This window comes from Hyperolius riggenbachi, chromosome 7 (genome assembly GCF_040937935.1).
Source record: "Hyperolius riggenbachi isolate aHypRig1 chromosome 7, aHypRig1.pri, whole genome shotgun sequence".
NCBI lineage: Eukaryota > Metazoa > Chordata > Amphibia > Anura > Hyperoliidae > Hyperolius > Hyperolius riggenbachi.
This window is the reverse complement of record NC_090652.1, coordinates 216389465-216410155: the sequence shown is the minus strand read 5'-3', so window position 1 is coordinate 216410155 and position 20691 is coordinate 216389465. Positions and strand designations below refer to the sequence as shown.

At 44.5% G+C, this 20691-nt stretch overlaps 2 protein-coding genes across 3 annotated transcripts in view; one reads left to right on the top strand and one right to left on the bottom strand.

Moving 5' to 3' along the window:
* Positions 1 to 20691, top strand: part of SLX9 (SLX9 ribosome biogenesis factor) — a 221824-nt gene that overhangs the window by 8776 nt on the left and 192357 nt on the right. For both annotated transcript variants that reach the window (XM_068245217.1, XM_068245218.1), the window contains exon 2: positions 9048 to 9156. In XM_068245217.1, the coding sequence (XP_068101318.1) occupies positions 9048 to 9156 (109 nt within the window). The remainder of the gene's footprint in view (positions 1 to 9047; positions 9157 to 20691) is intronic.
* ITGB2 (integrin subunit beta 2) overlaps positions 1 to 20691 on the bottom strand; it is a 242965-nt gene that overhangs the window by 182103 nt on the left and 40171 nt on the right. The gene's annotated exons all lie outside the window — the stretch shown is intronic.

Here is a 20691-nt window from a genome sequence, read left to right as displayed (position 1 = left end):
AGGGGAGATGATGAGTGTAATAGGTGTGTGAAGCAGTGGTTGGGTGATTTGTAGAAGCTGTCCAGCCAGCAGCAGTGAGGTGACATTTTCAGCATCGGTCACCATCATTCTCTAACCAGCAGCACACATGGGACAGGCAGAGAGGGGCACGCAGTAATAGTAATTGTCACAGACTGTCCCTCGCAAGGTAGAGAGTGACTGGATGGTCAGAGCGATCTGATCCGTCGTTGAATAGCAAAAATCGAGTACAGAATCGAAATTGCAATTTCTGACAAATCGTGCAATTCAATCTTTTCCTGAAATCGTTCAGGCCTACTGAGCACTCGACAGCAGAGTGGACGTGTCTAGCAACAGCTAGTGGTGGCAATGAGAAGTTTTGAGGGGTCACAGCCTTGTGGTAGCTTGACTAAGGCTGCTTCCCCTGTCGATCTGGTCAAACCCGCAGTCGGGAACTGTCTACGCATGCGTGCCGCGGGTCGGTTCCTGACATACCTACATACACAGGTGAATCCAATTATAAGAAAGTATATTTAAGGGGGTCAATTGTAAGTTTCCCTCCTCCTTTTAAATTTCTGTGAAGAGTAACAACATGGGGGTCTCAAAACAACTCACAAATGACCTGAAGACAAAGATTGTTCACCACCATGGTTTAGGGGAAGGATCCAGAAAGCTGTCTCAGAGATTTTAGCTGTCTGTTTCCGCAGTTAGGATCATATTAAAATGGAAGACCACTAAAAGAAGTGTTTTTTAAAACAAAAAAAAGTCCTTCAAATAATTATGTTCAGTTATGCACTCAATACTTGGTCGGGAATCCTTTTGCAGAAATGACTGCTTCAATGCGGCATGGCACGGAGGCAATTAGCCTGTGGCACTGCTCAGGTGTTATGGAGGCCCAGGATGCTTCGATAGCAGCCTTAAAGGGAAGGTTCAAGCAAAGTAAAAAAATGAGTTTTACTTACCTGGGGCTTCTACTGGTTCAATGCGTAAAAATGTACGCATTGAACCAGTAACGCGTAAAAATGTATGTGTTAATGTTCCTGCACTAGCGGGAATGCGTAAAAATGTACGCAATGCGGCCCGCCGACCTCCGAGGTCGGCAAGCTGCCAGCGGGGGACTGGAGCAGCAGTGAGTGACTACGAGGGCACAGGATGGCTGCATGGGGCTGGTAGAAGCCCCAGGTAAGTGAAACTCATTTTTTTATTTTGCTTGGACATTCCCTTTAAGCTCATCCAAAGTGTTAGGTCTTGCGTCTCTCAACTTTCTCTTCACAATATCCCACAGATTCTCTATGGGGTTCAGGTCAGGAGAGTTGGCAGGCCTATTGAGCACAGTAATACCATGGTCAGTAAACCATTTACCAGTGGTTTTGGCACTGAGCAGGTGCCAGGTCGTGCTGAAAAATGAAATGTTCATCTCCATAAAGCTTTTCAGCAGATGGAAGCATGAACCCACTTTTGAACCAGAAACCGCAGCAGAGGCGCCTGACCTAGGCTACAGAGAAGCAGCACTGGACTGTTGCTCAGTGATCCAAAGTACTTTTTTCAGATGAAAGCAACTTTTACATGCCTCCATGCCACTCTGCATTGAAGCAGTCATTTCTGCAAAAGGATTCCCGACCAAGTATTGAGTGCATAACTGAACATAATTATTTGAAGGTTGACTTTTTTTGTTTTAAAAACACTTTTCTTTTATTGGTCGGGTGAAATATGCTAATTTTTTGAGATAGGAATTTTGGGTTTACATGAGCTGTATGCCAAAATCATCAATATTAAAACAATAAAAGGCTTGAACTACTTCAGTTGTGTGTAATGAATCTAAAATATATGAAAGTCTAATGTTTATCAGTACATTACAGAAAATAATGAACTTTATCACAATATGCTAATTTTTTGAGAAGATCCTGTAGTTATTTGGGCATAACAAGGGGCGTTATGCATGGAGGAAAAACACAGCATTTCAAGAAAAACACCTGCTACCTACAGTAAAATATGGTTGTAGTTACATCATGCTGTGTGGCCAATGCAGGGACTGGGAATCTTTCCAAAGTTGAGGGACGCATGGATTCCACTCAATATCAGCAGATTCTGCAGACCAATGTCCTGGAATCGGTGACAAAGTTGAAGCTGCGCCAGGGCTGGATCTTTCAACAAGACGACCCTAAACACTGCTCAAAATCCACTAAGGCATTCATGCAGAGGAACAAGTACAATGTTCTGGAATGCCCATCTCAGTCCCCAGACCTGAATATAATTGACAATCTGTGGTGTGAGTTGAGAGCTTTCCATGCTCAGAAGCCATCAAACCTGAATGAACTACACATGTTTTGTAAAGAGGAATGCTCCAAAATACCTTCAACCAGAATCTAGACTCTCATTGGAACCTACAGGAAGCATTTAGAGGCTGTCATTTCTGCAAAAGGAGGATCTACTAAATATTGATTTCATTTCTTTTTTGTGGTGCACCCTTTCTGTAAATCCAATCAACTTAATTTCACTTCTAAAATATCACTGTGTGTTTCTCCTATATGATATATTTAACTTTCATTTTTTTTATCGGAACAACCAACGATTTATACAGGAAAATAATGACGATTAACAACGTTGCCCAAACATTCGCATCCCACTGTATCTGCGGGTGTTCCAATGAAACAGTATACATTGTCAAAATAGCATTCACTTTTAGTGGTGTATGTAAGATTGACAACTTTGACCAACAAAATTAACCACTTAAGCCCGAAGGGTTGAAATTTTTTTACATCCGAGCAACTTTCACCCCCCATTCATTTGCCAATAACTTTATCACTACTCATCACAATTAATTGATCTATATCTTGTTTTTTCCCGCCACCAATTAGGCTTTCTGTGGGTGGTATATTTTGCTAAGAGCCACTTTACTGTAAATGCATTTTAACAGGAAGAATAAGAAAAAAAATGGAAAAAATTCATTATTTCTCAGTTTTCAGCCATTATAGTTTTAAAATAATACATGCCTCCATAATTAAAACTCACGTATTGTATTTGCCCATATGCCCCGGGTATTTCACCGTTAAAATTATGTCCCTATCACAATGTATGGCGACAACATTTTATTTGGAAATAAAGGTCCATCACTGTTTAGAAGCCCATAATGTATTAAATCATATTGATATACTCCTTTGACATGAATATTTAAAAAGTTCAGACCCTTAGGTAACTATTTATGTTTTTTTTTTTAATTGTAATTTTTTTTTTTTTTTAATTTAAACTTGTATGTGGGTATTTTTTGGTGTGGGAGGTAAACAGGGTTTTTTTTAATATCTTTATAGGTTTATTCTTAAAACTTTTTTTTTTGGGTGTAATTTGCTATTTGGCCACAAGATGGCCAGAATCAAAAAGTCCTGGGAGCGATCGATCTCGCTCCCAGGCAGAAGAAAGGAGACCAGAGCTCAGAAAAGCCGCAGCGTCTGAAGAGACGCTGTCGGCTTTTCTCCGGGGGGGTCCGATCAGCGAAAGGGATTTATAATCCCTTTCACTGATCGGTGGGCTAGCGGCCAGCAGCGGGGGCGCGCACGGGGGGGGGGGGGTGGGCCCGCGGGCGCGCGCGACCCGCGGGAGTGCGCGCAGCCCAACTGGACGAGAAATCTCGTCCAGTTGGGCTTAAGTGGTTAAACACCAGCACCTATTGATTCAACATACAGTGTTTGTATTTGCGTTAGAAAAACACAGGATTGTGGTAGTAGAATATCGCTAAATTTACCGATGTTCTACCATCTTCATTCACATAGTAAAATATCGGTAATATTTACTTTGACTGAACCTTACCCTTCTCTCACACAGAACCCTCCCTGGTGGGCAACCAGCCTTAACCCCCCCCCCCCCCCCCCGGACCGGTCGGCATCTAGCCTTAAACCCCCCCACACCTTGGGCATCTAACCTAAACCCCTCCCCCCAGTGGTCAACTAACCTTGACCCCCCCCCCCCCCTTTACATGTGCATCTAGACTTAACACCTCTCCTACCTCCCCCCACCCCCCCCCCCCCCCCCCCCCGGTTATATATTCTTGAAACCCCCTTGAACATGTTACCTGTATTTAGTTGTTTGTTACTCACTTTACTGCATGGCATACTTCTAAAGCGGAGAGAGGCAGTGCTACACATGTGCTTTAAAGTAAGTGAATGAGGTTGCACAAGTGCAAAAGAAAATATATGCTGGCTTGATACGTATACTGAAAAGTCGGAACACCCGGCCTAGCCAGCATAGTGCCTTTACAGTGGCTGGGAGTGAAGTGGGGGCCATGTAATTGCCTTTCTTTGTGGGAAGGAAGTTCCTGTAACCTTCTAGAGCAGCATTTCTCAACCTTTTTTGCTTGGGGGAACCCCGTGAAAATTTTCAGATCTCTAAGAATGCCTGAATAAAAATTACATGTACAACATGTTACACATATGTATATTAGCCTTTCAATAATCATGTGCCCCCAAAATCACAAACATACCATCATTAGCACAGACATGACAAATGTAATAACAATGACCCCCAAATATTAACTACAGCAGTTATAACCCCTAAACCAATGCAGCCATCATTGCTTCACATAGGAAATGCAGCCGCCGTCACCCCGTATAGGAAATGCAGCCGCCGTCACCCCACATAGGAAATGCAGCCGCCGTCACCCCGCATAGGAAATGCAGCCGCCGTCACCCCGCATAGGAAATGCAGCCGCCGTCACCCCGCATAGGAAATGCAGCCGCCGTCACCCCGCATAGGAAATGCAGCCGCCGTCACCCCGCATAGGAAATGCAGCCGCCGTCACCCCGCATAGGAAATGCAGCCGCCGTCACCCAGCATAGGAAAAGCAGCCGCCGTCACCCAGCATAGGAAAAGCAGCCGCCGTCACCCAGCATAGGAAAAGCAGCCGCCGTCACCCAGCATAGGAAAAGCAGCCGCCGTCACCCAGCATAGGAAAAGCAGCCGCCGTCACCCAGCATAGGAAAAGCAGCCGCCGTCACCCAGCATAGTAAATGCAGCTGCTGTCATCCCACATAGGAAATCAAGCCACCGTCAACCCGCATAAGAAATGCAGCCACCGTCACCGACGCCCCCCTCGCATAAGGAATGCAGCCACCACAGTGTTCTTCACAGAAAAAGTATAGCAGGGTGGCATGAATAAGTAGCCGGTTGGGGCGAGACGACAGAATACAGGGCTGGCGCTTCTCTGCTTACAGAGGAGATGAGCTGATGACAGCAGGGTGCTCCTCAAAACTAGCCGGGTGGAGCACCTGGCTAAAAGCGCCTGGGGAGAACACTGCACTGTCACCCCGCGTAAGAAATGCAGCCACCATCACCGCATAAGAAATGCAGCCACCATCACCCCGCATAAGCAATATAGCCACCGTCACCCCGCATAAGAAATGCAGTCACCGTCACCCTGCATAAGAAATGCAGTCACCGTCACCCCGCATAAGAAATGCAGTCACCGTCACCCTGCATAAGAAACACAGTCATGACCTCATCATGTGAAGTTGAGGCCACCGCCCCATTTTTAGTGCTCACTGGCCCTAAAACTTAAAGCGATTTATCGAAAACTGACAGCAAATCCCCAGTACAGCCAGTCTGCCTCCCTAAGTCATTGACCTATGGGCTGAAAAACTGACCATCCTGCAACATTTGCTCCCTCATAGGGCGAGCATTTCATTGGTGCTTAGTGCACTCAAAAAAAACTAACACTACCCCAGTAATGCAGCTTGTGGCTCCCCTATAGTTAAGTCACCTCACCCATCATTACTGATCAGTGGGCCTAAATATGCAGTATGACCCCCTGCCAAAGTGCAATCACTGCTTTCATTCATTGGTGCTCAGTGGGGCCTTAAAGAGAAACCGTAACCAAGAATTGAACTTCATCCCAATCAGTAGCTGATACCCCCTTTCCCATGAGAAATCTTTATTTTCACAAACGGATCATCAGGTGGCTCTGTATGGCTGAGATTGTGGTGAAACCCCTTCCACAGTGTGAGGTCAGGACCATGGTCCTGACAGTTTCCTGTCTGTGAACCTTATTGCATTGTGGGAAATAACAGCTGTTTACAGCTGGGTCCAACTGCCAAAAATAAGCGAGCAGCATCTCCTTCCACTGACATCACCCGCCTGCAGTAAAAAAAATGTCTCCATGTGGTAAATGTCAGAATGTAAATCAGGGAGAGGAAAGATTTTACAATGGGAAAACACTAAGTTATTTACACATAATTATTGTAAAAATGAAGCACTTTTTTTATTACATTAGTTTCACTGGAGTTTCTCTTTAAATGCCCCTTATGTAACATGGCATACGTATTATCCTGTCGTTGTTCTGTTGGGCACAGGGTGAGCTGAAAGATGGCTCACCCTGCTACCGCTGAAACTCAGGGCTCATGATAAAAGCGATTGCCCCTCCATTTTAGCAACTGAGGGGAGATATGTAATTTGGGGTCCGGCTATTGCCGTCACCCAAATTTAAAGGGATTTCTTGAGAAATCCCCCTATGCCACCACATCCGCTATAACATTACAGTCTGGTGGCGCCCAACTGGTGCAGAAATGACCTGATCTGTGGAGCATGTGCCTATCCCCCTGCATAGTGCACAGCCACTGCCCTCTAATCACCAGTCCTCAGTAGATTTAAAAAAACAAATACTCACCTTGAACTTGACTACCTCTTGATTCTCCACCTGCCTGGTCTTTCCTCCCTTTTGCTGTCCTTCTTCTGTGCTGATTGGCCAGGGGTTTCTGAAGTCCCGCACATTAGTGAAGTAGAGTGTACTGTGGTTGTGTGATGTGGTGCGGCATAGAACAATAAGGAGGTGGGAATATTTTGTCCTGCAGAAATGGGGAAACTGGAATGTTTTGTTCTGTAAAAATGTCTAAATCGCGTGGAACTCCTAAAGGTTTTTCACGGAACTCTAGGGTTCCACAGACCCCTGGTTGAGAATCCCTTCATTAATGACCATGTCACAGCAAACTAATGAGTTATTCACCTGCTTGATCATCAATCCCCTGTTAAAGGACAACAAAGAGTACAATGACAAATACCTTAATTTAATTGGAAGTACTCTTTAAGTCATAGGTCCCCAACCTTTTTTTTTAGCCCTAGGACCGCTTTTAAGTGCAGAATTTATCTGCGGACCGTGGGGCGGGTGCACGGTGGGGGCTTGCGGATCTGAGAGACTACATAGGGGAAATTAAATTTAGGCATTGGGGTAGAGAGATGTTACTCTGAAGAGTGGCTCAGTGGAAGAAAGGTTTGCTCCATTCACACAACAAGGTCTCCCAAAGGAAATGGGTTCTATTATGAAAACTTTCCACTGTTATGATCCGCTATTTATGCAAGGGTAGTTAATAGAGGCACAGTGCTGCCTGGAAAGGATTCTGTATGAAGAGAAATAAATAGAGCAATTTCTACTTTACGTAAGTAAAGCAGACAAAGAAAATGACTTCCCATAAAATCTAGAAAGCATGGAGTTCAGAAGACTGGCTCACCCCTCCATGGGCCTAGTGTCTCACTAATTTCACTCAAAAAGCTCAGCGTCCAGCAAGCGTCACCAGGTGGCGCTGTCCTCTCCTTACATAGCCTACTTTTTATGCTGCAGCTTACTTCCTATGACTCCTGAGGCATGTCAACATCAAGTGCTGAAGATAAAGCAACACAGTAGGTGGCTGTGTAAGGAGCAGAGCCGCTCAGGCGCTGTAACCATCGACTGGTGGTGTCGTCGAAAACAAAAGTGAGTTGGTGCAGGGGACCGCAGGATCGGTTTGTCATGGCAGCTGCTGGCTGTTTCGTTTATTTTTTTTTTTTTTACATGACTGTAGGTTTCCTTTTAAAGGAAGCATCAGCCAAAATAAGCTTCCCCCTGATCTACTTACCTGCGGCTTCCTCCAGCCCCTTACCGCCGATATGTCCAGAGCCGCACCTTCGCTCCCAGCCACCGACCCGGGGTCCCTGCCGACGCACAGGCTGACCTTGAGGTCGTCCTCTACTGTGCCTGCGTGAGCGCTACTGTCAATCATGTCCACGTTGTCCGGAGTGCACTGCATAGGCGCAGTAGTTCTGCACCTGCACAGTACACTCCGGACAACATGGACTTGATTGACAGCTGCACAGTAGAGGATGACCTCATGGTCGACCCCGAGCCGCCGGCTGGATGCGGAGATGTGGCGCTGGACTTATTGGCGGCAAGGGGCTGGAGGAAGCCCCAGGTAAGTAGATTGAGGGGAAGCTTATTTTGGCTGATGCTTCCTTTAAGTGTCAGTGTCCATTACTGTTAAGGCTGCATCTAGTGCAGGGGTGTCATACTCGAATACAAAGTAGTCCGAAATTGTACACTGGGACCTAGTCGCGGGCCAACCTCAATGTTTACTGCCCACCTTCCTCCCTTATAAAGTTCTCTGGTGTCTAGAGGTCCTCCCCCCCCCCCTCCCATACAGTTCCCTGGTGTCTAGAGGCCCCCAGCCTCCCTTATACAGTTCCCTAGTATTTAGTGCTTTCTCCCTACCTCTCCCATATGGCTTCCCTGGTGTTCTAGGGCTTACCCTCCAATATAGCTTCCCTGGTAGTCTAGAGTGGGCCAAACATAATGCAAAGTGGGGCAACCACTTGAGGGCCAAATTTAATGGCTCCGAGGGCCAAATTGGCTTAATGGCTCCGCGGGCTGGAGTTTGACACGTATGACCTAGTGGGTTGTCCTATGATCAGAAAATTGTGGTCCTATGGAAATACTGCTGAAATACTGTTACAGCCTTTTTTTGTTGTTTTTTTTTCAATTCTAAAAAGAATGAGGTATTGGTGGGTTGAATGCTTGACTTACCAGTGGGGTAGGCTCATTGTCTAAGTTGACACAGGCTCAAAGCAAGTAAAACAAAAAAGACTTCTGTTGCTTTTTCTTGTTCTTCTATAGAGTTTGGTTTGTGTTTGTAGTCTTTGTGATACCTTACAATGAAATGCACAGATTATATATAGTAGTACTTTTACTAAATGAATTGATATATTTTAAAATACTGTTCAATTTTTTATGGATTATAATCTTTATCATATCTTTTTAGGACTGGACACTTCTTACATCAGATATTTTTGCTTCAACTAAGATTGACCTCCAACAATTAACACAGAAATTGGAAGTGGACACACAAAGTGTGGCATCAGTTAAAAAAGGTACACACTTTAGAATGCTCCTGTCTGACATACTGTACATGTATTTGTTCATTTTTGTTACCCTAGGGCAGGGCAGTGGAGTTGCTACAAAAATCATCTAAGTTTAGGATTCCACCAACTCTGACTCCTCTAATTTGCATATAACAATCTTGTTGATTTGAAAGTATGTAACATAAAAGGCATTTCATCACTGCCAAAGCTTAGGAATTATAAAGCTATACTAAGATGACATCTGCTTTTAGGAACAAAACGCTCCTGGCCAGGAAGCTGACACTCTACTCTGTCAATCATCCCGGCCCTTCATTGCCAAGGTTAATGCCTCAGCATGTTGCTTGTATGATAAGATTCAATGGAGCCCCATATCAGCTGGGTTTCAGTGTGTAGCCCTGCCACCTTGCAGAATAAGGTCTGCCTTTTCTATACCTGTTACAGAAAAAGCCCAGGTCCATTTTCTGCAAAGGGGGCAGATCTATGCATTGGAACCCAGCTGATACAGGGTTCCAGTAAATCTTATTAATCAGACAATGTGTTGGGACATTCTAACTTTTAAGCATTAGTGATTTTTATGTGCATTTTAACTAAACTTAGGATATAGCTATAGTGTAGCTGTTAAATAGAAATCAAATTTGCATAAACCTGCATCAACACAGAATTATTTGAATCTTATTGACTATCCCTACTAGTGACACAACTACGCATCAGGCTTTATTCTTATTGAGGCCTGGTTCACACTTGCGTTAAAAAACGTTATGTTCCCGGATCGGAATGGAACGCATCTTAATGGATGCAAATGAATCCAATGTTATCCTATGGATCTGTTCACGCAAGTTTCTTACAGCACCAATTTTTCTGTACCGCTGGGCCCATCGAAACTGAAGGTGAAGCGCTGCATTGTGGGCAATAAGAAAACTGAACGTTTCTTCACTGTATTAATGAAACGGACCATTCTAAATAGAAACATACACTTTGGGGGAGGTGGCTTACAGCAAAGATGTTATTTATTATATATAAAAGATTCTTGTGTACACATCACATATACAGTCACAATCAGATATTTATATCTAATTTTAAAATACAGGGAATGCTTTACTGGAGTAGCAAAAATAGCTTTGATTGGCTTATTTCATTTTTTGAACTAAGCAGTGCTATTACTGTATGTATTAGTTATTTACGATGTCTATTATCTAAGAAATAGAACATTTTATCATATTTTCTCTTTTTAATTACAGTTTAAATACTTACTGCACCTTGAGCAGTATAATCACGGCCCGGGAAAACTTCACTTGATTTCCCAGGGCAGTGAATAAATGTCTTCAGCAGTGGGCGGCAGGGAGATGAATGAATGGGAACGCAGTTCCCATTCATTAATCTAAGTCCCTGAGTCAATGAACAATGGCATCATTGTATCTTCCTGAAGTTACAGTGCCATGCATTACTTCTGATTCACATGCTTAGGTAGGTGAATCGGAAATGAGTGAGGACATCTTGTGGCCAAATAGTAAAACTACATCCAAACCCATTTTATCTAATAAAAATACCAACACATACATCTAAAACAGATAGTGCAAGGCCCAAAAGCAATATTAAATACAAGGAGAGGTCTGCACTTATCTGTAAATCTTATTTTTTGGATATTTCTAGTAATAAAGAAGAACACCATCACATTTCAGGCTGACATGTTTCAGACACACCTAGTCCTTAGTCATCGCAGTATAGTTAGTGGTGGAGGGATTTGTGGAAAAAGGATAAGATAGGAACAGACTTTTGGGCATAAAAAGGGAAGTATTAACCAAAGGAGAAGTGAGACTGCACCATGGAATTTAAATTACAGAAAACATTTTTTGTTTGTTGCAAATTATTCTAGAGAATGTTTAAACAAAGATTGGAGAGGTGGGAATATTCGCAAACTGGCTACATTTCAACACTGGCAGCCCTGATGTTATAATATTACGATAGATTTAAGGTGTGAGGAGATGCTCCTTACTGTACGAACACTGCCATTCCAGCGCAGGAGACTTGGGCGCAGCAGTGAGTGACTTCGGCGCCATCAGAAGACTGAGCTGAAGTTACTTAGAAAACACTGTAATTCGGCCTCCAGCAATTGCTGGAAGTCAAATTATTTCATTCCCTACCATCCATGGTGGCCTGGGGAGGGGGGGGGGGGAATAGTATTTAAAATCAGTGGGAATTTGTGCAGGAGCAGGATAAGCCATACAGGCTGTATCCTGCGCCTAAGTTTCCTGCGCTGATTTCTCTCGTACGCTTACTGTAGGCTTTGATGGGCCTTTGCTATTTGCACTAGTATGCGCTCTACTTCCGCTATGGATACATTGCATGCTATTTTACAGCTGACCATTGCTGGTTGTAATGCTTCCCAATGACTTATCAGATCATGGTCAGAAAGACTGAATCATGCACATTGGGTTCAATGATTAGATGTCATCATGGCAATCCCTTTGTGTTATTTTTAACTGGCTACCATCACTCTCTGGCTACCTATACTGTGGGATGGGAGGGGGGGGGGGGGGGGGGGCTCTGGCTGCCTATACAGAGTAGAGCTGTCTGGCTACCTATACTGATAGAGGGTCGAGCTTTTTGGCTACCTATGCTGGGGGGGGGGGGGGGGGAGGGAGATGTCTGCATCTGGCTACCTAATACTGGAGGCTTCTGTGGCTGTCTATACTGGGGGGCTGCATCTGGCTACTGCATCACAACAGTGTACTTAAGTCGGGGGGCGCCAGTTTTAACACCCTTGCCTTGGGAGCTATGTAGCCTAGAAAATGCCCTGCCAACCTTCTTGCATTCATCTTATTTGTTCTACTTCCACGGGATTGATCCCAGCCTCTGCTTTGTATCAGAATTCTGCTACAGTTGTTTTTGCATGACATGCACAAGATATTTTGCTACTTGAAAATGCATTCAACAGAAAAGTAAAATAAAGGCATAGGTTTACAGTCTTAGAGCTATGTTCCTGGCCCACATCATGAACATAAGTAGATGTGTTTAGCCTTTTAAATTGTTAAAAGCTTCTTTATTGATGTCTTGCAGAATATGGCCTGGTGCTCAGAACCTTGGGAAATGTAATCCTCTCTAGGGGTCTACAGGGCAGTGGGCTTCTGTTACATGTTCTCTATGTACACAAAATAGAGATAAGAGATTGCCTTGCTCCTTGGGGAAGGAGAAGCGGAGATCGCTGTCTTGCCTTGCTCTGCAATAATTGGCCTTTTCAGCAGGCATGCAGAATCTTTTCTGCTGGCTTTCCTGTTTGTTCCAAATTTGTAGATTGAAAAGTCACATTTCTCGTTAAAGACATTGCTTCAGTGTGAAAACATCTCAGTACACTGATGAAAAGATTAGATGAAAATAGGTGCTAGAAATAATATAGATTCAAGATTTAAGCACTTTGTCTCTGCGTAACACAATGAAATTAGTTTTCATGACAGCCTCATGTTGCATATGAGGAACATAGTGATAATAACAAGGATAGCAATAGAGGAATTATACAGGTATGCCAGGTATTTCAAATATTTAATCAATTTGTTCACAGTATTAATTATTTCAGAGACGATTCTGAGTTTAACAAGTTTATGGCAGATGGGAAAAAGCTGTTTTTCAGTCTGTTTGTTTGTATGCGGATTGATCTAAACTGTTTACCTGATGGAAGGTGCTCAAACAAGGTGTTTGTTGTCCTTGATAATGTTTTTGGCCCTTGTCATACAGCGGGTCTTATGCAAGACGTCCAGTGCTGGTAGTTCAGTGCTGAAAATGACTTCTGCTGATTTAACAACTCGCTGCAGGGCTTCTCTACCAGCCTTGGTGCAGTTGTTGTACCAGGTCATCATGCAGTTGGTCAAGACAATGTCTATAGTGCATCTGTAGAAATTAACCAGCAGCTTCTGTGGAAGGTGAGCGCTCCTTAGTTTTCTCAAAAAGTAAAGGCGTTGCTGTGCTTTGCCTATTACAGCTTTGTCAGCCCAGAACAAGTCCTCTGCGATTGTTACTACCAAAAAATTAAAGGACAATTGAAGTGAGAGGTATATAGAGGCTGCCATATTTATATCCTTTTAAGCAATACCAGTTGACTGGCAGCTTTTTTCCTCTTCCTCTAATACTTCAGCCATAGACCCTTAAAGTGGACCTGCATTAACAAAAAAAAGCCCCTGGGGGGGGGGTATTCACCTCAGGAGGGGGAAGCATCTGTATCTTATCGAGGCTTCCCTCGTCGTCCTCCGCCCCATGGTGGCAGCGATCAAGCTCCCCGAACAGCAGGCATGTGAATATTTACCTTTCCGGCTCCAGTGCAGGTGCAAGTCTCTGGTATTTCCGAGCGGAGAGCTGCAACAGCGCCCCCGCTGGAACAGGGAAGGGAAATATTGCACAGCCTGACAAATTGTCGACTGTGCTTTGCTTTCTGTGGGCCAGAGTGAGACCACCGTGGGACGGAGGAGGACGGGGGAAGCCTTTATAGGATCCAGAGGCTTCCCCCCCCCCCCCCTATTGAGGTGAGTACCCTCCAGGGGTAATACATTAATTCATACATAAATGTCAGATCTGACAGGATTAGCTGAATACTTGTTTCTGGTGTGATTCAGACATTACTGAAGCTAAATAAATCAGCAGGACTGCCAGGCAACTGGTATTGTTTAAAGCGGGAGTGTCACCATATAAATCAAATTTCAACAGCAACTGGTCTGAGTGTATTAAGTGATAAAGGTGCTAATCCTGCATTCAAAACTTTTCTGCTTTTATGATTTGGAGTTATCACTTAACCTCTTGAGGACCACAGTGTTAAACTCCCCCTAAAGACCAGGCCTATTTTTGTGTAATTGGCCACTGCAGCTTTAAGGCCAAGCTGCAGGTTCGCAAAACACAGGACACGAGTGATTTCTTAACCCCCCCCCCCTTTTCTCCCCACCGAAATTGTTCTCTGTTGGTGGTGTCTGATTGCCCCCCAGTTGTTTGTTTGTTTGGTTGTATGTTTGTTTATTTATAAACATTGATGTGTATTATTTTTTTTTTTTTTAATTTACATTCCCTCCCTCCCCCAGCCAGCCTATTACAGCGATCGGCTGTGATAGGCTTCAGCCTTTCACAGCGGATCCCTCCTGTGTCCCACTGCTGTCCCCAGTACAGCGCTGCTGTAGATCGCAGCGCTGTACAGGTAAATAGACGGCGGTTTCGCCAACTAACAAACTGAAGGCTCCGCTCCGCCCACCAAGCAGGAGAGGCGCGCAGCCTGCGCGTGATCTCCTGCAAAACAGAGCCCCAGGACTTTATGCTGATCGCCGTCAGGCGGTCCTGGGGCTGCCGCCGCGGCCACGCCCATCGGCGTGATGCGGTCGGTAAGTAGTTAAAGGGAAGGTTCAGGGAGGGTGGTTAAAAAATAAAAATCAATTTCCACTTACCTGGGGCTTCCTCCAGCCCGTGGCAGGCAGGAGGTGCCCTTGCCGCCGCTTCGCAGGCTCCCGGTGGTCTCCGGTGGCCGACCCGACCTGGCCAGGCCGGCTGCCAGGTCGGGCTCTTCTGCTCTCCAAGGCCCGGCACTTCTGCGTCCCACGCCGGCGCGCTGACGTCATCGGACGTCCTCCGGGCTGTACTGCGCAGGCGCAGTAGTTCTGCGCCTGCGCAGTACAGCCCGGCGGACGTCCGATGACGTCAGCGCGCGGGCGTGGGACGCAGAAGTGCCGGGCCTTGGAGCGCAGAAGAGCCCGACCTGGCAGCCGGCCTGGCCAGGTCGGGTCGGCCACCGGAGACCACCGGGAGCCTGCGGAGCAGGAGACCACCTCCTGCCTGCCACGGGCTGGAGGAAGCCCCAGGTAAGTGGAAATTGATTTTTATTTTTTAGCCACCCTCCCTGAACCTTCCCTTTAAGAACTGGCCCTTTAGTAGTCAGTGCCAAACAGTTGCATGCTGGGGGTTCTTTTTATCTAGAATATTTTCCTCCTCTTCCATTTATTTCCCTGCCAGTTGCTTATCTGAAACATGATCCCCTGTTAGCAAGGCTGAGGTGACTCAGTGATTGGAGGAGAAAAGAAAAAGGGCAGAAAGGACATCAGGATTTAGCCTAAACTGTGGGCAAAAGACATGGCCCCCACCAGGAACAGAATTCTCTTCATTTACTGTATAACATTCACTGAAATCAAAATGTGGACAGTACAATACATGTGTTATGTAAGTAGATGAAGTATTTATCTACTTATATATGTGTCCCCCCCGGCATAGTATGGCTAATCCTCCTGCTTTAAAAGGAAAGAAATATGGCAGCCTACATATTCTTCTCGCTTCAGTTGTCCTTTAAAGCTGGAAACTCTCTCCACAGCCCCTGCATTATTCATTATCGGTATGTGAGTGGGCTTTTTGGTGGTCCTACAGTTCAGAATGACTGCTGTGGTCTTGTTTGCATCTAATGACAGGCTAATAATGTCACACCATGCAGTCAGGTCCCTAATTTCTTCCCTGCATAAAGCTTCCCCTTTCTGATAATAAATATAAATATGTGTGTGTATGTATGTATGTATGTATATATATATATATATATATATATATATATATATATATATATATATATATATATATATATATATATATATATATATATATATATGATCTTTTCAAAAAATTAGCATACTGTGATAAAGTTCATTATTTTCTGTAATGTACTGATAAACATTAGACTTTCATATATTTTAGATTCAAATACACACAACTGAAGTAGTTCAAGCCTTTTATTGTTTTAATATTGATGATTTTGGCATACAGCTCATGAAAACCCAAAATTCCTATCTCAAAAAATTAGCATATTTCATCCGACCAATAAAAGAAAAGTGTTTTTAAAACAAAAAAAAGTCAACCTTCAAATAATTATGTTCAGTTATGCACTCAATACTTGGTCGGGAATCCTTTTGCAGAAATGACTGCTTCAATGCGGCGTGGCATGGAGGCAATCAGCCTGTGGCACTGCTCAGGTGTTATGGAGGCCCAGGATGCTTCGATAGCGGAATTAAGCTCATCCAGAGTGTTGGGTTTTGCGTCTCTCAACGTTCTCTTCACAATATCCCACAGATTCTCTATGGGGTTCAGGTCAGGAGAGTTGGCAGGCCAATTGAGCACAGTAATACCATGGTCAGTGAACCATTTACCAGTGGTTTTGGCACTGTGAGCAGGTGCCAGGTTGTGCTGAAAAATGAAATCTTCATCTCCCATAAAGTTTTTTCAGCAGATGGAAGCATGAACCCACTTTTGAACCAGAAACAGCGGCAGAAGCGCCTGACCTGGGCTACAGAGAAGCAGCACTGGACTGTTGCTCAGTGGTCCAAAGTACTTTTTTCGGATGAAAGCAACTTTTACATGTCATTCAGAAATCAAGGTGCCAGAGTCTGGAGGAATACTGGGGAGAGAGAAATGCCAAAATGCCTGAAGTCCAGTGTCAAGTACCCACAGTCAGTGATGGTCTGGGGTGCCATGTCAGCTGCTGGTGTTGGTCCACTGTGTTTTATCAAGGGCAGGGTCAATGCAGCTAGCTATCAGGAGATTTTGGAGCACTTCATGCTTCCATCTGCTGAAAAGCTTTATGGAGATGAAGATTTCATTTTTCAGCACGACCTGGCACCTGCTCACAGTGCCCAAACCACTGGCAAATGGTTTACTGACCATGGTATTACTGTGCTCAATTGGCCTGCCAACTCTCCTGACCTGAACCCCATAGAGAATCTGTTGGATATTGTAAAGAGAAAGTTGAGAGACGCAAGACCCAACACGCTGGATGAGCTTAAGGCCGCTATTGAAGCATCCTGGGCCTCCATAATACCTGAGCAGTGCCACAGGCTGATTCCCTCCATGCCACGCCGCATTGAAGCAGTCATTTCTGCAAAAGGATTCCCGACCAAGTATTGAGTGCATAACTGAACATAATTATTTGAAGGTTGACTTTTTTTGTTTTAAAAACACTTGCCTTTTATTGGTCGGATGAAATATGCTAATTTTTTGAGATAGGAATTTTGGGTTTTCATGAGCTGTATGCCAAAATCATCAATATTAAAACAATAAAAGGCTTGAACTACTTCAGTTGTGTGTATTTCAATCTAAAATATATGAAAGTCTAATGTTTATCAGTACATTACAGAAAATAATGAACTTTATCACAGTATGCTAATTTTTTGAGAAGATCCTGTATATATACACACACGAACACGCACATATACACACACATATAAATACACACACACCCATATATATATTCCCTCCCATAAGCACACTCCCCCACTTTTGGTCTGAAAAATAGGCCAAAAGCTGCGACTCGCCAATTAACCGACCCCCAAAGTGGCACCCTAGCCCCCCATGCAGAGTGTGCCGATCTAAGCTGATCTACCTTGTCTTGCTCCAGCACCGGGCCCCCCAGGTGCTTCTGAATTTGCCACTAGAGCTCCAAGCTCACTGTCATGTGACCGCAGTGAGCCTGGAGCTCTAGTGGCAGATTTGAAAGTTGCTGTGCAGACACGTTGATGCACGCTGGAGCAAGGACGGGTAGGATGGATTCTGCAGAACGCTCCAACACCAGCTATTTGTAGGGAGGCCCCACTCTTGGTATATCACTCAATAAGTCAAACAACCCACACACCTTACACCAAACACCCAGAAATTGGGTCTCAAAAATCTTATCCGTGGTGATATACGGTACTAACTTGTAAAAAGAAAATATTATTTTTTCTTTTTTAGTAAAGCATATCACAATTACTTTCAGCAAAAGGGAGGAAGAGGCTATGCAAAGTTAGTCTTGTTTATCCCGTGCGCCAGGAACTTATGAAAATAATTGTTCAGCAAGCCCTGATCGATAGTCCTAATACAGTCAGTGATTCAAAAGTTTTGGTTACATTGGCCCCACTCATGACTATAGTTTCCCCGGTACTTGTGTATTTTCCAATCTAGCAGAGCGGGCTCGGCAGTTAGACAGGCTGGAAAAGTGTGCACTGTGCTTCTTGAGCAGCTGATTCACCACAGATCTGCTGCTCCGTTCCATTCAGCTTTCCTCACTGCGCAGTGTTGTAGCCCGTCCCGAAGTCACAGCACTTGTCTGTGTAAGATGTGAGTAGAGGGGCTGTACAGCACACTGAATGCAGTTGACCTCTGCTCCATAGACAGCAGTCGCTGATCCCCGCTTAGGTAAGCTCTCCCCTGGTGAGCTGTGATTAGGGGCGAGACCTTTTTATAGACAAGCTGTATGATAGCGGGCAGATTGCTGCAGGGCACAGCGCTGTACATAGCAGGGGGTGTGAGGTGGATCACCTTGTGCTGGTGCTCAGAAAGTCCTCTTCCCTGTAATGTGATTAGGCAGAGTTGGTATGCCACTAGAATCACTTGTAATTCCCCTCCTCCAGGCTGGGAAGGCTTCATGCCTCTTTCATTATTGCTCTCTATTGTTCTGCGGTCTGATCGCTGATGGAAAAGCCAACACAGCGCAGTGAGGAAAGCTGTGTGGAACGGGGCAGCTGATCTGTGGTGAATCAGCTGCTCAACAAGCACAGTGCACACTTTTCCAGCCTGTCTAACTGCCGAGCCCGTTCTGCTAGACGGGATAATACACAAGTACCGTTTCCCCTTTGCTTTTTTGTAGAAGTAGCAGTGAGACATACCTACACTTAGGAAGAAATCCCCAACACCTGCAATATTTTTCCTAAGAAATGCTGTTCTTTGTTAAAGGAACACTATTAAACCAAGTGTTCTAAATTGACAATGTACAAATAATGTCTAAGTAGCAATGTAAACCTTTTCCTACTTTTCATGTTAAATATCAGAGGCAAAAGCTTTAATTTAGGATTTAGCTTTATTTGGAACAAATCAGAAGGGGTGTCTGCTTCAATGCACAGCCAGTGTTGCATATCAGACTACAGAGTATTTTCTGATTAGCGGCGGTAGTAATTATTCTCAAGACGGTAAAATGCCGGCTCCGAACGATTAAAAGCTCCCAGGTGCGTCAAAGCACAACGCACCAAAACACAGCGTCGAATGTGAAAATCGATGGACTTTCATTTTACCTTGATTAACGCAAAGGATTGACTTTGCATCAAAAAGCAGGAAATGAGCTCTGATGTGAAAGAGCCTTCATGGCTCATTCTGCCTTCAGTTTTGGCGTCAGTAATGTGTGAAAGTATTTTGATAACCGTAAACAAAGAGGTTGCCAGTGAAATGTATACACCAGTACTAAGCAGCACTTTCCGAACAATTCCAGTTGAAAAAAAATGCTGATTGATAGTGTTCCTTTAATAAAAAAGTAATTGAATGTCTGCCACAATTAGCGCTAGGTAATCAACCTCCTAAGCTGCATGTTATATGAGGGAATCCCTCCACCCTCAAATTTGTAAATTGTAAATCATAAAAATCAATAATAACATGCGCTAGTTTGAGCAAAAACGTTTCACTATTTATTCAAAGTTAAAGAGAACCTGAGGTGGGTTTGAAGAATATTATCTGCATACAGAGGCTGGATCTGCCTATACAGCCCAGCCTCTGTTGCTATCCCAAACCCCCCTAAGGTCCCCCTGCACTCTGCAATCCCTCATAAATCACAGCCACGCTGCTGACAAACAGCTTGTCAGAGCTGGCTATGTTTATCTCTATAGTGTCAGTCTGCTGCTCTCCCCGCCTCCTGCAGAACTCCAGTCCCCGCCTGCCTCCCTTCCCTCCCTGCTGATTGGAGGGAAGGGACGGGGGCAGGGACCAGAGCTATGCAGGAGGCGGGGGAGCAGCTGAGACTGACACTACAGATGTAAACACAGCCTCACAGCACGGCTGTGATTTATGAGGGATTGCAGAGTGCAGGGGGACCTTAGTGGGGTTTGGGATAGCAACAGAGGCTGGGCTGTATAGGCAGATCCAGCCTCTGTATGCAGATAACATTCTTTAAACACACCTCGGGTTCTCTTTAAAAAACCCTTAAAATCTTAAAACACGGTGCACCAGAGTACCTATTACGCAAACAAGCCACAATCTCATACACACACATACAATAGAAGGGCCCTTCTATCTAATCAGCTTCCCCCAATAGTAGCCACTTCCTACAAAATGTTCGTTACAAAAAGGGCTAATACTCCATATGATTCCTTCGTTGCAACATATAATCAAAAGTTCCTTTTGCAGTGGGTGTCTCAGTTCAACCTTGGTATGGAGTATTAACCCTTTTTGGAACGAACATTTTGTAGGAAGTGGCTACTATTGGGGGAAGCTGATTAGATAGAAGGCTCCTTTAATAAAAAAGCATCCCTGAAGCGTCCATTGGGGCGCTCCGTCTAGGCAGGAATCCCCATATCTCTGTCCCAGAAGCTTTGGGTGTTGTCATCTGTCCCATGTAAACTTTCTTTCAGACTCCGGGAGTATCTGCACATGCATGGGATACATCAATAAGATGGAAGTTAAACCATAGCAGAATGCCTACATTACGTATCCACATGGAGAAATGGGACTTGGTAGTTCAGGAGTGAGTGTGAACAATTCTAAGACTTTAAAGGGGCACCACAGCGAAAAACTGTAAAATTTAAAATA